General features: G+C 47.8%; 1 protein-coding gene across 9 annotated transcripts in view; it reads right to left on the bottom strand.

The window, feature by feature from the left end:
* The window catches only part of ppfia4 (PTPRF interacting protein alpha 4), an 80,422-nt gene that overhangs the window by 33,403 nt on the left and 27,179 nt on the right, over window positions 1-19,840 (bottom strand). For 7 of the 9 annotated variants that reach the window (XM_049023763.1, XM_049023765.1, XM_049023764.1 and 4 more), the window contains exon 2: window positions 81-182. In XM_049023763.1, the coding sequence (XP_048879720.1) occupies window positions 81-182 (102 nt within the window). Of the gene's footprint in view, window positions 1-80; window positions 183-1,436; window positions 1,555-13,148; window positions 13,348-19,840 lie in introns of those variants that run through there. The other 2 variants (XM_049023768.1, XM_049023770.1) reach the window with 2 other exon arrangements.

The raw sequence follows: 19,840 nt of genomic DNA on the forward strand, positions 1-19,840 counted from the left end.
CAACACTCTTTTCTTGGGACCCTGCCTCCCACGTCTCCGACTCCCCGGCATCGCAGACGACGGCTGCCGGCCCGGCTCACCCGCGTGTTGTTCCGCTCCGCCTTCAGCTCCGAGATCTCCTCCTCCTTCTCCAGCAGCTGCTCCCGGCACAGATTCAGCTCTTTGGTCAGCGCGGCAAACTCCTGTGAAGAAGGGTCACCAGTGTCGTTGGTCTGGGGGCCGGGCATCCACATCCATGAGATGCCCGCCAACACATCGTGCTCTGCCATGACAGCCGGTGAGCACGGAGGGAAGACACGGTGCTTTGATACGTCCCCTTCGGAGCCTTCTCGCTAATATTAGCCAGCAATCTCGCCCCCGCCCCCCTCATACACACCTCAGAAGGCCATCTCCGCCAGGCACTCCTTTCATTAGAGACTCTTTTGGGATCATTATTACAAAGTGTTATTCTTGCCAAAACTACTGTCATATTCTAAGGAAAGTCACAGGTACAATTTCAGCAGGGAATTCTGGGAATGAATCTAAAATAGTCACATGATATTATATAATGCTCTCTGATAATATGTTAAAACAAGGCCAGCATTTTTTCACTTTCTTCTTTTTACATTGGGATTCGGGAGGGATCTTATTGAACCACCTGTGCCGAGCCTGAAGGAGGCTCAATGAAGCCCAAAACAGGCCGTCTTGCATGGTGCCTGATGAATACCCAGTGAGGCCCAAAGCAGGCCGTCTTGCATGGTGCCTGATGAATACCCAGTGAGGCCCAAAGCAGGCCGTCCTGCATGGTGCCTGAAGTGTGTTGCACCTTGGCTGAAGTCCCCCAGTGCCATAGGGCGATCTCTACTGGTATTGAACCCGTGATCTTCTATAGCTCCCATTCTAATGAGCTCTGAGTGCACAAACCTCTCCTGGTTCTCAGGAAAGTGATGTAAACAGACACATACTTTCACTAGCATATGGAGTCCTAAAGCACTGCATCCCAGACACCACATGTATTCATGAAGCGACTGCAATATAGGATCACTTCTGAAATCCCATGTACCTACTATCACCACGCCTTTTTGTATTTATTATTCTTACTCTGGATAGGATTCAGTTCTAGGTGGCAGCTGACAGGTTTGTTTTTACAGCAGTGCTTTGAAATCCATGCAGCAGTAGAGCTAACTGTAAGCACACTTTTGGGAAAGCACAGTTTTTTTCCAGTAATGGCCTTTTGGGAAACTCTTTCAGGCAGCATCATTTTTCAACAAGGCCCTCATAACTAATTACAGTTGCGAGGTCTGAGCTCTGCTTCTGAAATCCAGTTCATTTCCCCCGAGCTGAATGAACATGTTTCAGTGAGGGCGACCGCGATCGCGCTCTGGCAGCATGTTGTGTAAATATGGCCATTGGGTCACATGACACAGTTCACTACGGGAGGCCGACTCGATGCTTACTGTGTAGTAGTGAGGAAGCCCGGTGTCAGAGCAGCGTGCCAACTGCTACTTTCTACATGCTTCAGTGTTTCTCTTTCCAGCAACACACCACCACTGCTGACTTTGGGAGAACGAGCTACCCACAATGCATTGCCTACGAGGTCGTATTGCAGCCACGGATCTGTTAGTCACGTGGCTGGGGGAGGGGCGGGGGGAGTCTGAAGAACTCCCTAAGGACATCCTACTTCCCACATCTGAGGACTGTATGGAGGGTAAGAATTAACCACAAACAAGACATCTCACTGTCACCTCAAGGTGTGAATCTGCACTCTTACGACCCTCCATGTGCATTGTGTAAGAATGATGGGCTGCTGCTTGTTCATAAAATACACAACACCAGCTATCATTACAACAGCCTATTATTCACAGGTTGTGTGCTTGCAAGCGTTGCATTAAAGTAAGCTTTCTTACTTCTGCTAACTTCTTTCCCAGTACAGTATGTCACACCATATCTCATAATTAAACCAATTAAATCCACAGATTTTAATAAACTATACCCTCTGAAGCATCTGCCACTTAACACAGCCCTTAGGTTATTCCCAAGGTGCTCGATTTAGTGCCCCCACCCCACCACCCCCCACCCCACCCCGAATGCACAAGGACAGAGCAGAGTAGCACATGGCTAGAACAGCACAGCAGCCCAGTCTCTGCCCGCCATGGATCTGTCATCACTGTGATCACTTTTAGGAGAAGCTGCTCACCCCCACCCCCCCACCCACCCACATCCCGGATGGGCTTCCGGAAGGCACCATGTTCGAATTTTATGGAGGGGCCGTTTGTTCCATCCAGAATAAGTGAATCCCATTTTCTGGGTCTCTTTCAATCACAGCTCCAGTGGCTATAAACAAATCTCTCTCTCTCTCTGTCCCTCTCATCTGTGGTTTTGTGCTAATATAGCATGTCTTGCTGGGAAAAGCATAGGATTTAATCAATGACCCATGAAGATGTGCTCTGGACTACAATACCAGATTTAAAAGAGGTCAGGTACATTGGGTGTCAATCTTTCTGTTTTAAAGCTTGTGAGACTCATACTTGATTTGGAAAACAGGTTAAATTGCATTATTCTTCTCTGGTCCTTTAAAACCCAATCAACCGTCCATCCATCACTACTATCCAATGCAGGGTCACACTCATCACACTCATACTTACACAACAGTGAGCGATTCCAGTCCCCTGAGCTCTGAGCAGGTTTTTGATGTAATCTTTCTTTACACTATTTTGTAAAAATGTAAGACTCATCTATTCCAGGAACACTGAAATACTACCACCACATGTTCCCTCAGTGCAAATAGTGATGCACTTTCTACCATTTGAATATTTGTATTATTAGTTTCTTGCTTTGTTTAGAAGATAGTTGTGCTTCCCCTGCTCCAGTACTGCTTACACTTGTACCTGGACATTCTTAGGAAGCTCGGTCTAGCTGCACTCATGTTGACTCCTTGGCTTCCCTGTGTGTGAGTAATGTTATTTGGCTCACCTGTACATCATTTTGGACAAAAGCATCTACTACCTAAAATAAAGGTAAACATAAAAAGCTCCAGCTGGAACTCTAGTTGAACCAACTATCTGCCCAAACCCTGGCTCTTAACTCCAAACATCACTGGTGGCTGATCAGGCATATGAACGGACACCTCTTTCATATTTCTATATAGCAGGGGTGGCCAATCTTATCAAGAAAGGGCCGCTGTGTGTGCAGGTTTTCGCTGGAACTCCCTAATTAGGTCATTAATTAGAGGATTGATCGGCTGAAGAGTCCTCACACATGTGTTTGAACAGTTGACCTAAAGGTTATCCCAAAACCCTGTATACACCCCTGCTATATAACAACCAGTACCAAAAAGCCTTTATTTATCAAATATGGTTTTGACGATGACAATACCATCCGCTTATCCATTTCAGGTTACATCAAGTTGACACAATGCTGAGAGCCGGCTCATGGCTTGACCATCGTAATCTCATCCATCAATCAATTAACCCATCAACATTTCATTCGTCATATACACAGTCATGCTCAGTACAATATGTAGTGAAATGCTTGGTTGCTTAGCTCCAAGACTGAAACAGGACACATAATAATCATTCATATCCACAAACAATTGGAAATTAGGATTGTGCTCCGGTGCCTTGGTCCCCCCCCACATCATCACCCTTCAGATCCAGCCACAAAGACCGATTTATCCGTCACATTAGAGGAAAAACATTCCGGAATGCTGTAACTCATCTGGGCAAACAGCAGGAGTTCCAGGAGGATGTCTGGTAGGCCATTTTGGGTGTATCGCCTGGGTAGACACCGATGTACTTTCACCATGTGCCACTAAGATGATCACCAATGATTAACAGCACAAGGAGTCACACAGAGCTGTATCTCATCCCGTCACAAATCACAGGACCTCCTGAGGTCCATAACTCTTCTCTCCCCTGGCAACCACGAGACAGAGATAACGAGCGCCGCAGACCGGATTACAGGGCTCAATTACGGTGCTGTTTTCTAAACAAATTCATTTATAACTTGCAGGAATGCAAGGCTTTCGCGCCTAATGCACGTAAAGGCGTCACAGACTCCTCAGCTGACTTCATTTCTCCTGCTATGTGAGGTGGCAGGCAGACAGAACCAACCGTGGCTGTAATCTGGGCCTAGGAGCGGAGCGGAGTCGCTCTTCTGAGGTGTTGATAATGGAGGTTTAAATAGATACTGTGAGTGTACGTGCCAGCTTCATTCACACAGGGAATTTACGCTTATTTATTGTCCAAAGTGCCGCACAAGTGAGAGAAGCTTGGGGATGGACAGCGGGGTTGGGCAGGACCCCTGGAGCAGTTAATTAGTGCAGGGTTCAAACCCAACCCACAATCTTGCGAACACTCCCTAAGATGCTAAAGCTCACTGAGATGCTAATGCACTGCGAGATGCTAATGCTCCATGAGATGCTAGCACTTGTTGAGATGCTAATGCACTTCAAGATGCTAATGCTCCATGAGATGCTAAAGCTCGCCGAGATGCTAATGCTGTGCAAGATGCTAACGCTCCATGAGGTACTAAAGCTCGCCGAGATGCTAATGTTCCCTGAGATGCTAATGCACTGCGAGATGCTAATGCTCCATGAGATGCTGAAGCTCGCTGAGATGCTAATGTTCCCTGAGATGCTAATGCTGACACTATGGGACTGAGCTGCTGTTTGGGTCCATTGGGTCCTGTTTGCTTGCTAAACAGTCTGACAGAAGAAGGAGGCCAGCGGGGCAGCTGAGGACTCTTCTGATGACAGATTACAATTTAAAATGTATCAAAGAAGCAGAATTTGCTAGCTGCTCTCTGTAGTCAGAATCTGATCCTTGGTACAGCCTTGATTTAGGCATAATGTGCAACTGTGACTCTGATTAGGACAAGTGGCTAGAAAATGGATGGATGGATGGATGGATGGATGGATGGACAGAAGAGTAAAATTAGCTCCTGTTACTTCACTTTGATATTTTTAAACTGGGTAAAAACTCTTCCATTATAATGTCAAGCACATAAATTGTGCCACAATCAAAAGATTACACAAGAAAACATATTTAGTAATTTATTTGGCTGATATAAGAATGGAAAAACGCCCATCCATCCATCCATCCATCCATCCATCCATCCATCCATTCGTCTGTCATCAATAACTGTATATCTAACTGTGGCAGCATTTAGTAGATCAGGTAGCAAATAATATCGATTGTGTAAAGTCATATTCAGCAGCTTCATAACATCCCCATTTCTTTACTTTTGAATGAATTTTAACAATATTCCAGCTATTGCTATTGATTTCCATTTCCATTAAGCACAGACTATACAAAGGGTTTGAAGCTTTAAAATAGCAAATGGCAGCTTAAATAATGCAAAAGCCAGAGGTTCAGGATAATTTCTTTGTTCTATATACTATATGTACAGACACACATATGAGTAAGTCCCCGGGAGGGTATTCCAAAGGCCATTTAAACAGCTGACTGAAGCTTTTTTTTAATGAAGCATCCATCTTCCAACTTCTCAGGCTCACGGGAGGCCTGGATCCCATCCCAGACTGCACTGGGCACACGTCTGGGGCACACACTGGATGTCATGCCGGTCCATCAGAATCATACACCATGGGTATTTCAGAGACACCAATTAGGCCGACTGCTTGTCTTTGAAAGAGGAGTACCCAGAAGAATCTTGATCAAAAGGCAAATTCCACACACAAAGGTGGGACAGAAACCCACGACCCTGGAGGTACAAGGTAACGGCGCCAACTACTGAGCCACCATACCATTACTAAAGCTACTCTGAATAAATGGCTTATTCAAGGGTACAATTGTATGACCTTCTCCCAAAGCTCACAGCAGCAAGCTTTTGGAATCTGAAGCTCAGTTCATTAAACATGACTCGCAACCCAAAAGACAAGCCAGGTCTGAAAGCCCCTCAGAAGATCCACACCCGGTTGACAGCTCACTGGCTCGGCGCGTCAGCGTGATGAGCTCTCGACCTGCTCCAATGGGAGTCTAAAACCACTGCCGCGTATGTGAGGAGAAGCCCATCCTGTCTCTTTAAATCACCTGTGTGGGTCACTGTGGTGTCTACCCCCCTTAACCCGCTCTCATTTGACAGCCTTTATCCATAGTACTCTACCCGCAAAACCACAAAACTGCAACAATCATATGAATTACTAAGGGTTGTTATTTTAGGATACTTTTTAAACCTAAATTATACATGATTCCTTTGCTCCAATTTCATAAAAAAGAGCAGAATTTCCAATAGTGTTAACGAGTAAAATTAATCAGATGTTTATTCCCTAGAAGCGTCTTCTCACTTTAATTAATTCGGATGACTAATTAGGTGTATTCTGGGCCTGTACATTGAGAGGTTTCCTACTGAGTTATGGTGTTTTATTTTTCTGTTCAAAATACACAGTGCAGTATAAAATGCAGCATAAAATCAGCCAGGTTTGCAAAATCAAATCAGCCACAAATGTTTCTGTAGGACTGTCAGCTCTGTTGAGTGACCTTTTTGTTTAGGAAACACAACTCAGTTTTACTCAGGAGGTAGAATTCTTACAATATAAAGGTAAAAGAACATAGAAGAAGAAAAAATAATACTCCAATAAGGATATTATTATTAATAATAATCATTTAAAATAATAATAACAACAATAACAACAACAATAATAACAACTACTGTACAGATAAGATGAAAACTGACATCAATACCAGCTGTTTGGGGGATTCTGGTTAAATAAGTTTAAAGGGACATTCCACCAAAATAAAATTTAAAACAAATAAATGACATATCCAAAAATATATATATTTATATTTTGGTAAGAAAACACCAACTCTGGCATACAACAACAGTCCAAGAGCACTTGTGATGGACAAAATGATGCTTCGTGAACCATTTGCTGTATTTTTTGACCCCACTAGATGGTGCTCTCAGATTTGATTTGCAATGACGTTAAATGCAATGTTTTTTTGTTTTTTTTTTTAATAAAATCAAACCCAGTCAATAAATCCCTGCAAATGTATAGTTTTAGAATACAGACTGGATTACCATGTATCAGATTGTAAACCACCTCAGCAGATATTCAAGAAGTGAATATAGTGATGATGGTGACTGGTGTGTATAATACGGGCCAGTAGAGGACGTATAATGAGGGGCTCCAGTTCCATTGAGTCTGGCGGGCCCACAGCATACTTTGGAGCAGACAGTGCATGGCCATAGCCAAAGTCGTTGATAGGTCAGGAGGCAAGAATAGCGGTAGGGCTGTCGCGATCAAGTCGTGATGTAATCGCGATTATATGGAGCATGCGCAATAATCACCAGAGCTTTAGATGACGATTGAAACATTTATCCAGACGCCGGCTTTTCGATACTTTTACTTATGCACCACAATTTCGTAAGCAGATTACTAGTGTGCCTAAGATATTAATGACATGCGTACTGTGACGCCCAAAAGTCAGAAGTTTGTATAAATTCAGCGTATCCTTATGCTTATTAAATTCAGTTAACCGCAGGCCACGCAATTGTGTTAGTAAATTATGGAAGCGATAAGTACTTAAGTGGCACTGAAGATAAGAAAAGCTCAACAGCTATAACATCATTTGAAAGAGGAGACATTGGGGATAAACAAGGTAAAAAGACGTCGGTGGTGTGGCGGTACTTTTTGCAGTTTAAAGTCCGACACATTTATAAAACATAAGAATACAACGAATTTATACAGAACACTAACTTTTGGCATCACAATACGCATCTTATTAATATTTTCAGCACACATTAAACTGTTTACCGAACTGTGGGTGTAAATAAACGTCCGTATAGTACCGAATAGCCGGCATCCGCACAAACGTTTCATCTGTCATTTAAAGCCCGGTGATGATCGTGCGCATGCGCCATATAAACGCGATTACATCGTGACTGATCGCGACAAGCCACAGTCACCCGGGGCGCCGTCACAGCATGCATGACATGGCTGTGGAACACTGTGTGAGAAATACGCTTCCCTCCCCCTCCAAAAAAAGCACGATGACTTACATTGCTGTAAAAAGCTGAATCCATATGCGTAAAATATTTACACATTTCTCGAGATGTTTAAATAAAGTTATGCATTTAAATTAATGTGCATGTTTCTCGCCTTCGCACCCACACTGTCGCTGTAATCGGAGGGTTTCCCCATCACTCCTGTTGGGGGAGAGCTCTTCATTCTAATCACACGCCACCCCAGGAGTGCCGTGCTATGGGGCTCTCGAACCCGGACGCCCCCACAGCAGGTCACGTGACTCGGATCCCATGGGGGCCTGCCCTCGTCGCTTGGCTCCACACTGGAACCTGGGACTGAGCGTGCTGCCCCCAGCATGCTGCCCCATCTGCTGTCTCCCCCGGCCCCTGGGACGCGAGGAGGGGGCGGACCAAACTGGGGCTTCATAATCAGACAACCAAAGACTTAATCTGAGTGCTTGGAACAAGGGGCGGATTAGCCAGCGGCCAGCCGTGTAGCCAAGAGGGGGGCGTCAGGTCACAGAGGAGGGTGTCCGCAGCTCCGGCTGGGCTCGGGCGATAGTGTCCTGGGGGAGGGGGTGGGGGGCAACGAGCTATAAAGCGCACTTCAGCAAGTCAAGGCCCTGTGTCTGCAATCAGAACGTTGCTGGTTCAAATCCCACAGTCGGCAGAGTGAGTTCACTTTTGGGCTCCTAGGCAGGGTCCTTAGCCCCCAAGTGCTCCAGGAATTGTCTGACCCTGCTTTCGTATGTCACCTTGGGTAAACGCATCTGTTAAATAAGTAAGTGACGGCTTCAGTCAGCAGGGCTGATCACTGACACTGTAGGCCAGTCCCTGAATCGACAGGGCTCTGTGCAGACGCTGCTCATCACCGGGTGTCTACAGAGACGTGAACGTGGGCACAACACACACATCGCAGGGGAAAAGAGAGAGAGCGAGAGAACATGAGCCCAAAAATAGCAGGATGTATAGACCCATATTTATTTAGTCCAAGCTGGCAGATGGTTGTTCTGAATGAGCAATGGGACGAAACCTGGCTCAGGAACTAAGAGCCGTCCTCAGAACTCCAGGCTACACAGCACTGACACGCACACACTCCCTAGGCTACACAGCACTGACACGCACGCATGCACGCACTCCCCAGGCTACACAGTACTGACACGCACGCATGCACACACCCCCCAGGCTACACAGCACTGACACGCACGCATGCAGACACCCCCCAGGCTACACAGCACTGACACGCACGCACTCCCTAGGCTACACAGCACTGACACGCACGCACTCCCTAGGCTACACAGCACTGACACACACGCATGCACGCACTCCCCAGGCTACACAGTACTGACACGCACGCATGCACACACCCCCCAGGCTACACAGCACTGACACGCACGCATGCAGACACCCCCCAGGCTACACAGCACTGACACGCACACACACCCCCCAGGCTACACAGCACTGACACGCACGCACTCCCCAGGCTACACAGCACTGACATGCACGCATGCAGACACCCCCCAGGCTACACAGCACTGACACGCACACGTGCACACACCCCCCAGACTACACAGCAGTGACTCGAACGCAACCACCAAGCTACACACCACTGACACGCACAGACCCCTCGGGCTACACAGCACTGACATGCACAGAACCCCCAGGCCACACAGGACGCAGAACATGTTTTTAAATGCGTGAAACTAATGTTGTTATCTCCATCAGTGCATATGCTCAAAAAATACACAATCAGAAATCCGTCTACTTCCAAATGTATCACAACATACTCCTGATTTTTTTTCTCTCAAGCATGAGCAGCTATTGATATGCCAACGAGTTCATTAGGGGTGGAGTTAAACCACATACGGAAACACCGACCAAGAATGACAGAACTGCACGCGACGTCAGGCAGTTTGTACTTGCTATTTTTACGATGCCACAACAGCGGTGATGAAATTAATTCATCTTCCGATGAAGATTGTGACAGTGATGAGGATTGTTTTAAGAAGAATTTTTTTTGCACAAAACAAGCTGATTGTTCATACTCATGCTAAATCATGCGACTTCCCCGTTCTTCCATACTTCCAATTGCTTTCAACAAAGATATAAACTACAAATTATATCTGTTTTTGTCTTGGTTCACACTGACACTCAGCATTAGACAGGCCCATTGACAGGCTGATTTGGGTACAGGGAGTTTCCCCAGTTGAATATCATTCATATTCATGACCACAGCTGTTTGCCCAGGTAGAGACAATACGTTGTAGCTCTCTATTTATTAAACTAGAAGGAATTTGTGAATGACTTGCAGGCAGGTGTTGTGCACTGCACTGAATGCACTTAAGTTAGCATTTTACTCCCATTACTGCTGGGACATTCTGAATGTTCAGAATAAATACATTTTTTGTTAAACATTTGGCCTCCTTTTTTACCTTTATGGAATCAAACTGGGGAATTGATCAGAACTGGAATCGATAAGCAGAACCGGATTTTTAATTAATAAAATTCAAACAATACTCAACCCTAATGCAGAGGGTCAAAGCCACTGGTGGGCTTGTTAGTAGCTCAGAGCCTGGCCCCCACCCCAGCTGGGCCCAAACCTCTGCCTACACACCCGCTCTGTAGGCAGGCGCATCACCATATCGCGCCTGTGGTTCTCGACCCGTCCTACAGGACGTAGTGTTACCTCGACCCCCCCCCCCCCTCCAGCTGCACTGATACCCTCCACTTTCCTGGAAGCCCTCGTGAAGGATCCATTGACACAGACATGAAGCGTCTTCCTGTCACGGCTGACGCGCGATCAGTCCTGCAGATTTAACGCAGTATTCAGTGGAAAATGCACAGTAAATGCGGCAGGCACGGCACATTGTGTCACTCCAACACAAGGAGTGACAGACATCCACCGACACGTCTGTTCATATTCCATCTGGGACAGTGGGGGGGGGGGGGGGGGCGGGCGGAGCATCCAGCAAGCAGGAATCAGAAGGCAGAGGATACCCTGGACAGGATGCCAGTCCATTGCAGTGCTCACGATTCTTCAGGAATGTTTCAGGGCTCCCCTTATCGGATGAGCAGCGTTTTGGAGCTGCATATAGATAAAGGACTGTCTAGGGGCAGCCAGCTGTAGCCACTCCAGAATCCCCACTAAATCCGGAATGTTCCACTGGGGCATACGGATAACCCACAGAGCATGCTGCATGGAGCAGTCGGCTGGATGGGGCCGGTTTAGGAGCAGCGGGGGGCAGGCGTGAGCGACGGAGGGCACTGGCTGCCCTCGACGCATCAGTGAAACTCGGACGAGGCTGTCGGTCACCTGGTATCGGAACGTTCGGCTCATTCAGGCACCAGCAAACCAAAGTTCTGCCACGGACTTTCAGGGATCGCAATCGGGGAGACACACAGACACCGGCTGCTCAGATTCACGACGAGATGAGCTAAAGGACCTGCTCAGGGTGAATCCCGCCCACGACAGAGCCGGCGTCCTCTTCTGGGAGCCCTGGCACACTTCTGACAGACTGTAAAAAAGTTCTGAAGCACAGTTGTGCCCATCGAGGTCCAACCCACCCATGCCCAGGACCTCCCGGCCCAAATAAAACTCCCAAATCAGGCATTCCTCGTGAAGGAGAGAAGTGGATCCTAGCTCCCCTTTTATGGAGGAACAAAGGCGACAGCTTCTCCTCAGGGACCTCGTGAGGGAGGAGGCGTCGGAAGCTTCAAAGGCGTATCAGGGCCGTTCACTATGTCGCCCCTCTGCTTTTGATGCGGAGATTGCAGGAGCCGGGCCTCTCAGTATCATTCAGTACCCGTGCTGTTCAGCCCTCATTATGTGCATGCAGCACGCCTTCCTGTTAATCACTTGCAACACACCTCAAAACTGGGCTCCATGAGAAAAAGACAGGTTCAGGGGCCGGAGAACGGGGTTAAGGGCTTTGCTCAAACTGCCTGATCGTGAGGTGGGATTAGAACCAACAACCTTCTGACACACATCCATAACCCACTGAGCTATGCGCGGCCATATGTTTCAAGTTGCAGCTTTCAAGTTATCTTGTTGAATGAGATGAACACAGTGAAATTCTTATGCCACAGTTGCAGAGGAGGAGACAGGTGTATGGGGGAGAGTCTAACAAACAGCAGCGCAATAAAAGACAAGACAAGCAAGACAAGAGACAGCGCAATATAAGAACAAGCAAACAACAAATAAGTAATGAATATAATGCAATGGGAATAAGGCCACAAGTACCAACCAGAATGAGATTTAAACCCACACTGGCAGAGCATGAGGCATTAACAGGTCATGCCCATATTCCCTGAGCCACCCCATCACAGATACATTTAGGATGTTCACGCAATGACCGATATAACTTCCTGCTCAACGGCGTGCGGGAGGCTGGCGCCGCATCAGGATGTCACTCAGAAACACAGGAACCTTTGAAACAAGCCTTAGGAACCCAGTCCGGGTAACCCCCAGCCAACCCACCCCCGCTGTCTCGGACCCGGATGGAGAAACTGAGGGAAACTTCGCCTCAGAAGTTCAGCAGGACAGGGGGGCGATAGATGCCAGCGAGGGAGCGCATCACATCGAGGTGCCGCTGTCAGCCACTGCGGAATCCCAGGACCACACACACACACATCACTGCTTAGGAACAAACCGCGCAGACAAGAAGGTGCCCCCCCCAGTCGTAAGCGGGCGATCAAAGTTTGAGATGGGAGAATCTCACTCGTTTCAGACCGCATTTACATAACCTCTCCCCCTCCCCATCCATGCCCTGACCCACTTCACAGAAGTGATGTTACGGGCAGAATAAAAATCACTAATTAGTAAGAACGTCACAGACATGAACCGTAATTTATCACAATTTAAAAGTGCTGGAATAACCAGAACAGGTAGAGGAGATAAGAAGAGCCCCCCCACCCCCCAAAACAGGGGCAAAATCCCTGGGGGTGCAAACCTGTGGGGTGTGTGAACAGCACTGTGTCACACACCCTGCTTGGGGGTGCCATCTGAGCGGGGGGGTGGCCGGCGTGTCTGACTAACATTTTGCCATGGGACACACCTCCCTCCCCTGCCTAAATTTAGTGAAACTATAAGCTGCACAAGCAGTGGGGGGGGGGGGGGCACTGCATGCACGTGAGCCCCCCCCAGGCACCCCGTCCCTAATCCGCACCCCGCAGAGTCCCGGTCCTACCTGGTACATGTATGTGTTAAAGTGGACCCCATTCTGCAGTTGGATCTTCACGGAGGACTGGTTCATGTCGACAGGATCATGTCCAAGCTCGGCCCAAATCGGCAAGCCCCCCAGCGCTCCGGACGGCGGCAGACAAACAGCGGGAGGAAGAGGGAGAGAGAGAGCGAGCCAGCCAGCGAATGAGGCGCACCCCCCCCCCGCCTCCCGCCCCCCCCAGTGCCAAATCCCCGACGGATGACAGTAAGCTGGGGAATAAATTAAATTCCTAGGCTCTGCGAGTGGCAGCGGCTGAGGGGCGGCCTTCCAGGTCCGTGGAGAAATCCAGAGCGTGGTGGACTGTGAGCTGAGTGCCACGAGAGACAGGAGGGCGAGGTGGGGGGGGGGGGGGGGGGACAGAGAGAGAGAGAGAGGGGGAGAGAGAGAGAGAGGAGGGAGGGAGGACAGGGAGGAAGGCTGAGAGCTAATGCCACGGTATGTGGCTCACGGCGTGGTGAGGGGTTAGCTGGCACATGACGGAGCAGCAGGCCGATGCTGCCGTCTGTACCCCCCCGACCACCTGTTTCAGCTGTGGCCGCATGCGCTGGCCACATGAGGGCACTGCACTGCCACGGGCTCATGTCCCCCCCAATATGATAGTGGGGGGCAAACAGTTCCCCACCCAATGCTTGACAGGCCGTTGCCAGAGCAACACTGCAGTGTGGTCCCGCCTCCTTGGGTTCCCCTCCTGTTGCTGCTGGCCTCTGATGTGACTCGGGGTTGTTAGCTACCACAAACTCCAGGTCGGTATTCAAACAGGGGCCAGGTGGGACCCAGTGATGTTCCAGCGTTATCACCGTGACCGTGACCGAGATGGCCTGCCGGATCAGTCATCACGGGAAATGTGGGAAAATGTGTGTGGATTCCTTTCATAAGAATGTAAAAAATCCGCCACATTTGGACGTCCAACCGACGTGCAGCAGTCGCCGCTGAAACGGAGTTAAGGCAGACATGGTTCTCCGGAACCGGTTTATGGACCTTTGGCTTCGTAGGTTGGAGTTTGGCACCTAAGTGGAGCAGCTTCAGCAGACATGATCTGCTGAGATCATCTGGAAAGGCTTTAGAAAATCAGTGCTATAACAGTGCAATACAACAGGGGTCCCCCGTCTTAAATATATGCTGCTGATCTATAAACCAACTGCTATAAGTGTGGGGGGCACAGAATGTATGTCAGAACCAGCTGAAGACATTTCACTTACTTAGCCAATGCGTTTATCCGAAACAACATACTATTTTGTGAAAATCAGACTATCTTTGGAGCAACTGTGGCCCTGTTCACATCCGGCATTAACATGCCACCTGTCTGATCAAATCACAGCTGGACAGCGCTAAATACAGGTGTGAACGCACCCAAAACGGAGTGAAAACACATCGAGATCCGATCGCTCAAACCACATTCGGGTTTGGTCTGAGACGCATATGGCCACATTCTTATAGCCTTCCATACAACACCAAAAAAGAAGTTTGAACGTACTGGGAAGTTCGTTTAATGTCGGATTGTCCCGATCCATTCGCACGGCAACGTTGTCAACGTGCGCATCATTAATATTCCGCGCAAATTCGGGAAAAATAAATTGTATAAGACGTGATTTATTAAGGATGTTTTGAAATTTCGCATATGAAATATTTAAATATTTAAATATTTTTAAATATTTAAAAAGCTTCCTTTTCATGTCAAAGCCGGTCCATGCTTTATTAATATCGGTGAAACGTGCCGGTAAAAATGACATGAACGCAAAATTAAAGAGTGTAGGTAAGAATGCGCCTTCTATAACTTAGATAATGAATATGTTAGTAGTAACATATAATAATATTCTTATTGTTTATATAGTTTTATACTGGGCTGTCCGGGGGCTCCCGGTCAGAAATTCAGTCCCAGTCCAGTCCTTACTATTTTGCTGCTTTTACTTTACTTGCTCCGAGTCAAACGTATAATTCAACGTATCAGCCAAAACAAATTTTGAGCTTCATCGGTTATGATTAAAAGCCGAAATATTCGTATTACATCATAAGCAATATCATTAAATATCATATAGCAAGCAACATAATGCATTACATACTGAACCCTTTGTTCTTGTATAAAAAAATATTAACCTAAGTTCTGAAAGACCTTTTTAACATGTACATTTGTATTGTGTTGGCGAGGTATAAAAATGTATGCATACAACGTGAGAAGTTGAACTTCATTGTATAATATAGTTTGAATTATTTAAGAAAACACCTCCATCTATCCATTTTCCAAACCACTTATCCTACTGGGTCACGGGGGGTCCGGAGCCTATCCCAGAAGCAATGGGCACGAGGCAAGGAACAACCCAGGATGGGGGGCCAGCCCATCGCAGGGCACACTCACACACCATTCACTCACACATGCACACCTATGGGCAATTTAATGACTCCAGTTAGCCTCAGCATGTTTTTGGACTGTGGGGGGGGGGGGACCGGAGTACCCGGAGAAAACCCCACGATGACATGGGGAGAACATGCAAACTCCACACACATGTGACCGAGGCAGAGACTCAAACCCGGGTCCCAGAGGTGTGAGATAACAGTGCTAACCACTGCACCACCATGCCGCCCCATATATAATACTCTTTAGGGGTTAAAAAAAATAAAAAAACATATTAATTATTGAAAGATGTATTTATTCATTTGTTTATTTATATTTATTTCATTTTGAGTATTAGGGTTTTTCATTACAAAGATCGTAGGCAGTTCGGTTACCCTGAAATACGCCAATAGTTTCTGATTTCTTCTTCTGCTTTTAATGTTCGGAAGATTCAGCATACGAAGGTGATTCACGTGCTTATTTAAATAAAATGCGGGAAAATGACATCCGATTACCAGCGGATACCATACGCATGCGCAAATGCATGTTAATACCAGGTGTGAATGGACGGTATTTATCGCTGTCCACTTGTGATCGGATCACCCAGGACGCATGTTAATAGCGAGTGTGAACAGGGCCTGAGGCTAAGGGCCTCGCTCAAAGCCCCAGCAGTGAAATCACTCTACCAGCCCTGGAATTTTAACCAATGACCTTCTGCATCCTGCTGGTCCACACAGTACCCCCCATGGATGGAGCTAGAAGCTGAAGCTTGCTTAAAATGTACAGCACAATTCAGCGCAAACGGACAATGAGGATATGTAGCCTGTGTGTGTGTGTATGTGTGTGTGTATGCTGTGTCTGCTCTGTGTGTATGTGTGTGTATGTGCTCTGTGTGTGTGGGCTATGTGTGTGATGCCTGCTATGTGTGTGTGTGCCTGTTTATACTCTGTGTGTATGTGTGTGTGTGTATGTGCTCTGTGTGTGTGTCTGTGCGTACACATCACCGATTCCATCCTCAGCATTCTGCGGCTGCATTCTGACCACCTCTCACCACCGACTGGTTGTGTAAAAGCAGACAAACTCGTAAACAGTCATGACTGAGAAGAGCAACGCACCGGGGACGTCCTGCGATCACACGGGGCCACGTGCAGCGCACGGCCAAAAGCAAGCCCAGCTTAGCCACATTTAGCTGCTGAGGGCAGGGGCCCAGTTCACGTGGTCACCGGCTCAGATACATCCAGTCAGTGCTCGTCTCTTTTTCCGCCTTTAAGTCTGCGATGCTCCCTCTCCAGGTCAAAGATACACAAAGATATATGGAAAAGCTGCCCTCTAGTGGCTCAGTGCAACAAAACATAGAAACGGAAGATAAACGCCTCAGGGTCAAATGACGGGGGGGGGGGGGCGGCGATAATCCGCCATTTTGTTTATTTGCACTTACGTGGGGCATCTGGACCAGAGCAGCTGTCGCGGGGCATCGGCTATTGGCGTCCCCATGTCGCAACGGGGGGGTGGGGGGGGTGTCGGGTGACGGCTGGGACAGGGCACCTTCTGCCTGCGTCGGCCTCAACTAGCCTCGCACGCTAACAGTGTCTGTCTTTCTGGGTGACGCTGAGGCAGGCGGGCGCTGGCACGTAATTAATACCCCCCCCCCCACTGGCTCTGTGGAGTACAAAAGTAGCAGCTTTAACCCCAGGAACCTGGAGGACAAGGGGAATAAGTGAATAGGCCGAGTGGTGCTAAGGTGCATGCCTGTGTCAGTATCATACTCTCGTTAAAGACAGAACTCTGCTCAAGTTCCCACGGTGCAATTCTGTTCCCACTCGCGGCGAATGCAGCCATCTGACACGATCCGTTTGAGCCTCAGAGCTGCGCTGGAGAGCTGAGGACCGGCATATCCTCTCCACAGCTATAAATTCCTGTCAGGCATGCAAGTCTGATCACCTGAAGGAAACAAGACATCCTGGGGCAGAGATAAGGCACAAGAGGTGGACAAAGATGCCGGCCAATATTTCGGAAGACACGGCAGACAAGAGTGTCCGGAATTAAGATGTTTCATTGGGGCTGAAGACAGTGGTTCTGCTACAATGAGACGGGAAAGTCCTTGGCCACCCTATTCACAAGCAGGACCCTCGAGCTGCAGCCTAACAGCCTTGTGTCTCTTCAAAGCCACACACAGATAAAGCCCTAGTAAATGAACGCTAATCGAACAGGCACGTTCCTTAATTAAACCCACGTTTAGCATTAGCCTCACCGCCAAACGAAAGGCCATTAATGAGATCAAATAGGCCATTAAGCAAAGAGGCGGCGCCCATGGATTCCACGGTTGTTAAAACGTCACGACCAAACTAAAACTGAATGTTCTGATATTGTATCAGGCATCTGTAGTTAATACTGTTTGCAACATACTTCGAAAAATTATTGTGAAAGGTCATTTTCAAATTAAAGTTCTGTAAACATGAATCATGATATATAAATCCAAATAAAGGCCCACAAACTCCGCCTCCTGGAAGTTTGTATTAAACACAAATCTCTGCAGTGCCCCCCCTGCTTAAAGAGTCACTGCTCTCTAGGGATCAGCAATGGGCGTAAATTGTGGGAGGACAGGGGGTCGTAACCCTCCCAATAATCAAAACCGGCCAATACAACACCTTGGACCCTCTTAAATGGGTGAAGACCTCAACCCCTTCAATGCGCAACCCAAATTTATGCCCTTGGGGTCAACTGTAGTGGAACGAGTGCCCTCTTGTGGTCAGGAAGCACAATTACGCAATACACAATACAATGAAGAAAACCTCAGAAAACGTAACAAAATCAACAAACCATAAACAAAAAAGTGTGTAGGTTCCTCCTGGCATAGTTCTGCACATTTATATGTCAAGAAAGTCTTTTTAATGGGATGATTTAAAACTCTGCACTACTGAAACATTAATTTTAAGGGGCCAAATTTCAGGATTTACACTGATGTAATTATGGAACAACCTATGGAAATATTGTATCCTGGGATTCAACCGTGTGAGCCTCAGGCTGAGGTGCCAGGCCTGCTCGATCGGAAGGTCTGCTAGGTGACTGTAAGTTACAGCCTGACGTGTCTGCCGTCACGTTCGCAGGCAGACTTCATTTGCGTGTCACAAAACTTGTCAGAGTTATTCCCGAGTGTGGACAGGAAATACACATCCCATTGCATACACATCCCTTTTTTATCCAAAAGTGAATAAACAGTGAATAAAGGCTGGAGGGGAATCTGAGAGACGGAGTCCTGCGACTGTGACAGAGTGGCACTGGCTGTACACCATGCTGTCCGTGTGCTGCGGCTCTTTGCTGCCTGGGGCTGCCGGGCTCTGACTGGATAGCAGAACGTCGCTCACTCCAGTCTCACTGTGCCATTTAGACTAATGTCATCACATTAAGCCCCAATGTGGCTGGCAGGTGCCAAGGTTGGGGAGCCATTCTACACCCTGACATGCAGCTGTGATGTGGCCCAGCCCTTCATTCTGACCCCGCCCCATCCAGTAGCCCCACCCCATAATTCTGCCTCAGGAATTATCATCCAAAAATGGGGAGCTACCTTCACTCCCCATGAGGCTCCCCCCCCTTAGTGGCTGGTGTTGGTGTGAAGGAGGAATGTAAGGAGGATTGTGAGTCTTCTCGTAGTAAAGACCACAAGCCAAAAAATCCCCACAGCTCATCCTCAGAGACAGCCCCCCCCCCCCCCCCCCCCCCCCCCCCCCCCACGCACCTAAGACTGCAGCTGCTCTATGAACCCCTAAGAGGTTGGTTTAAAGAACTTGGGACTTTCTTCACCAGTGTTTTATCACAGAAGCATACTTTAATCGGAGTCTCTAACCTGAAACATCAGGTCGCCATGGAGAGGCTCGTTTCCCGAGTGACTACGCGTGACAGAGACACCCATAATTGAAAGGCGTTTAACACAATGACTCACTGCATCAGATTCGATTTTATCAGAACAGTGAACAGTGAGTGCAGTACTTCCTGAGGGAAACCCCCCACCCTCGGTGTGTGAGAAAGCCTTGGGGGGCCTATCTCAGACCTTCAGCCTTCCCCACTCTTAGGTTCCTGACGACTCTTAAGCCTAGTTCATACTTCACTTTTTTACATCTGTTTTGTATCGGGCGGCGGTTCATACTACATTTGCGGTCGGTGCAGGAACACAGCAGTGGTATTCCACCAGACCAGGAGAGGGCAGATGTACAAACACAAATATAAGCAGTGTAGGAAGACGCTTATATTTTTATTAGCAGTATTTAAAGTGATTAGTTAAGGCTCGGGCATTATTACAGTAATAAGGCATACCGCAGAGTTTTGAAAT

The sequence above is a fragment of the Brienomyrus brachyistius genome, chromosome 8 (assembly GCF_023856365.1).
Source record: "Brienomyrus brachyistius isolate T26 chromosome 8, BBRACH_0.4, whole genome shotgun sequence".
Taxonomy (NCBI): Eukaryota; Metazoa; Chordata; class Actinopteri; order Osteoglossiformes; family Mormyridae; genus Brienomyrus; species Brienomyrus brachyistius.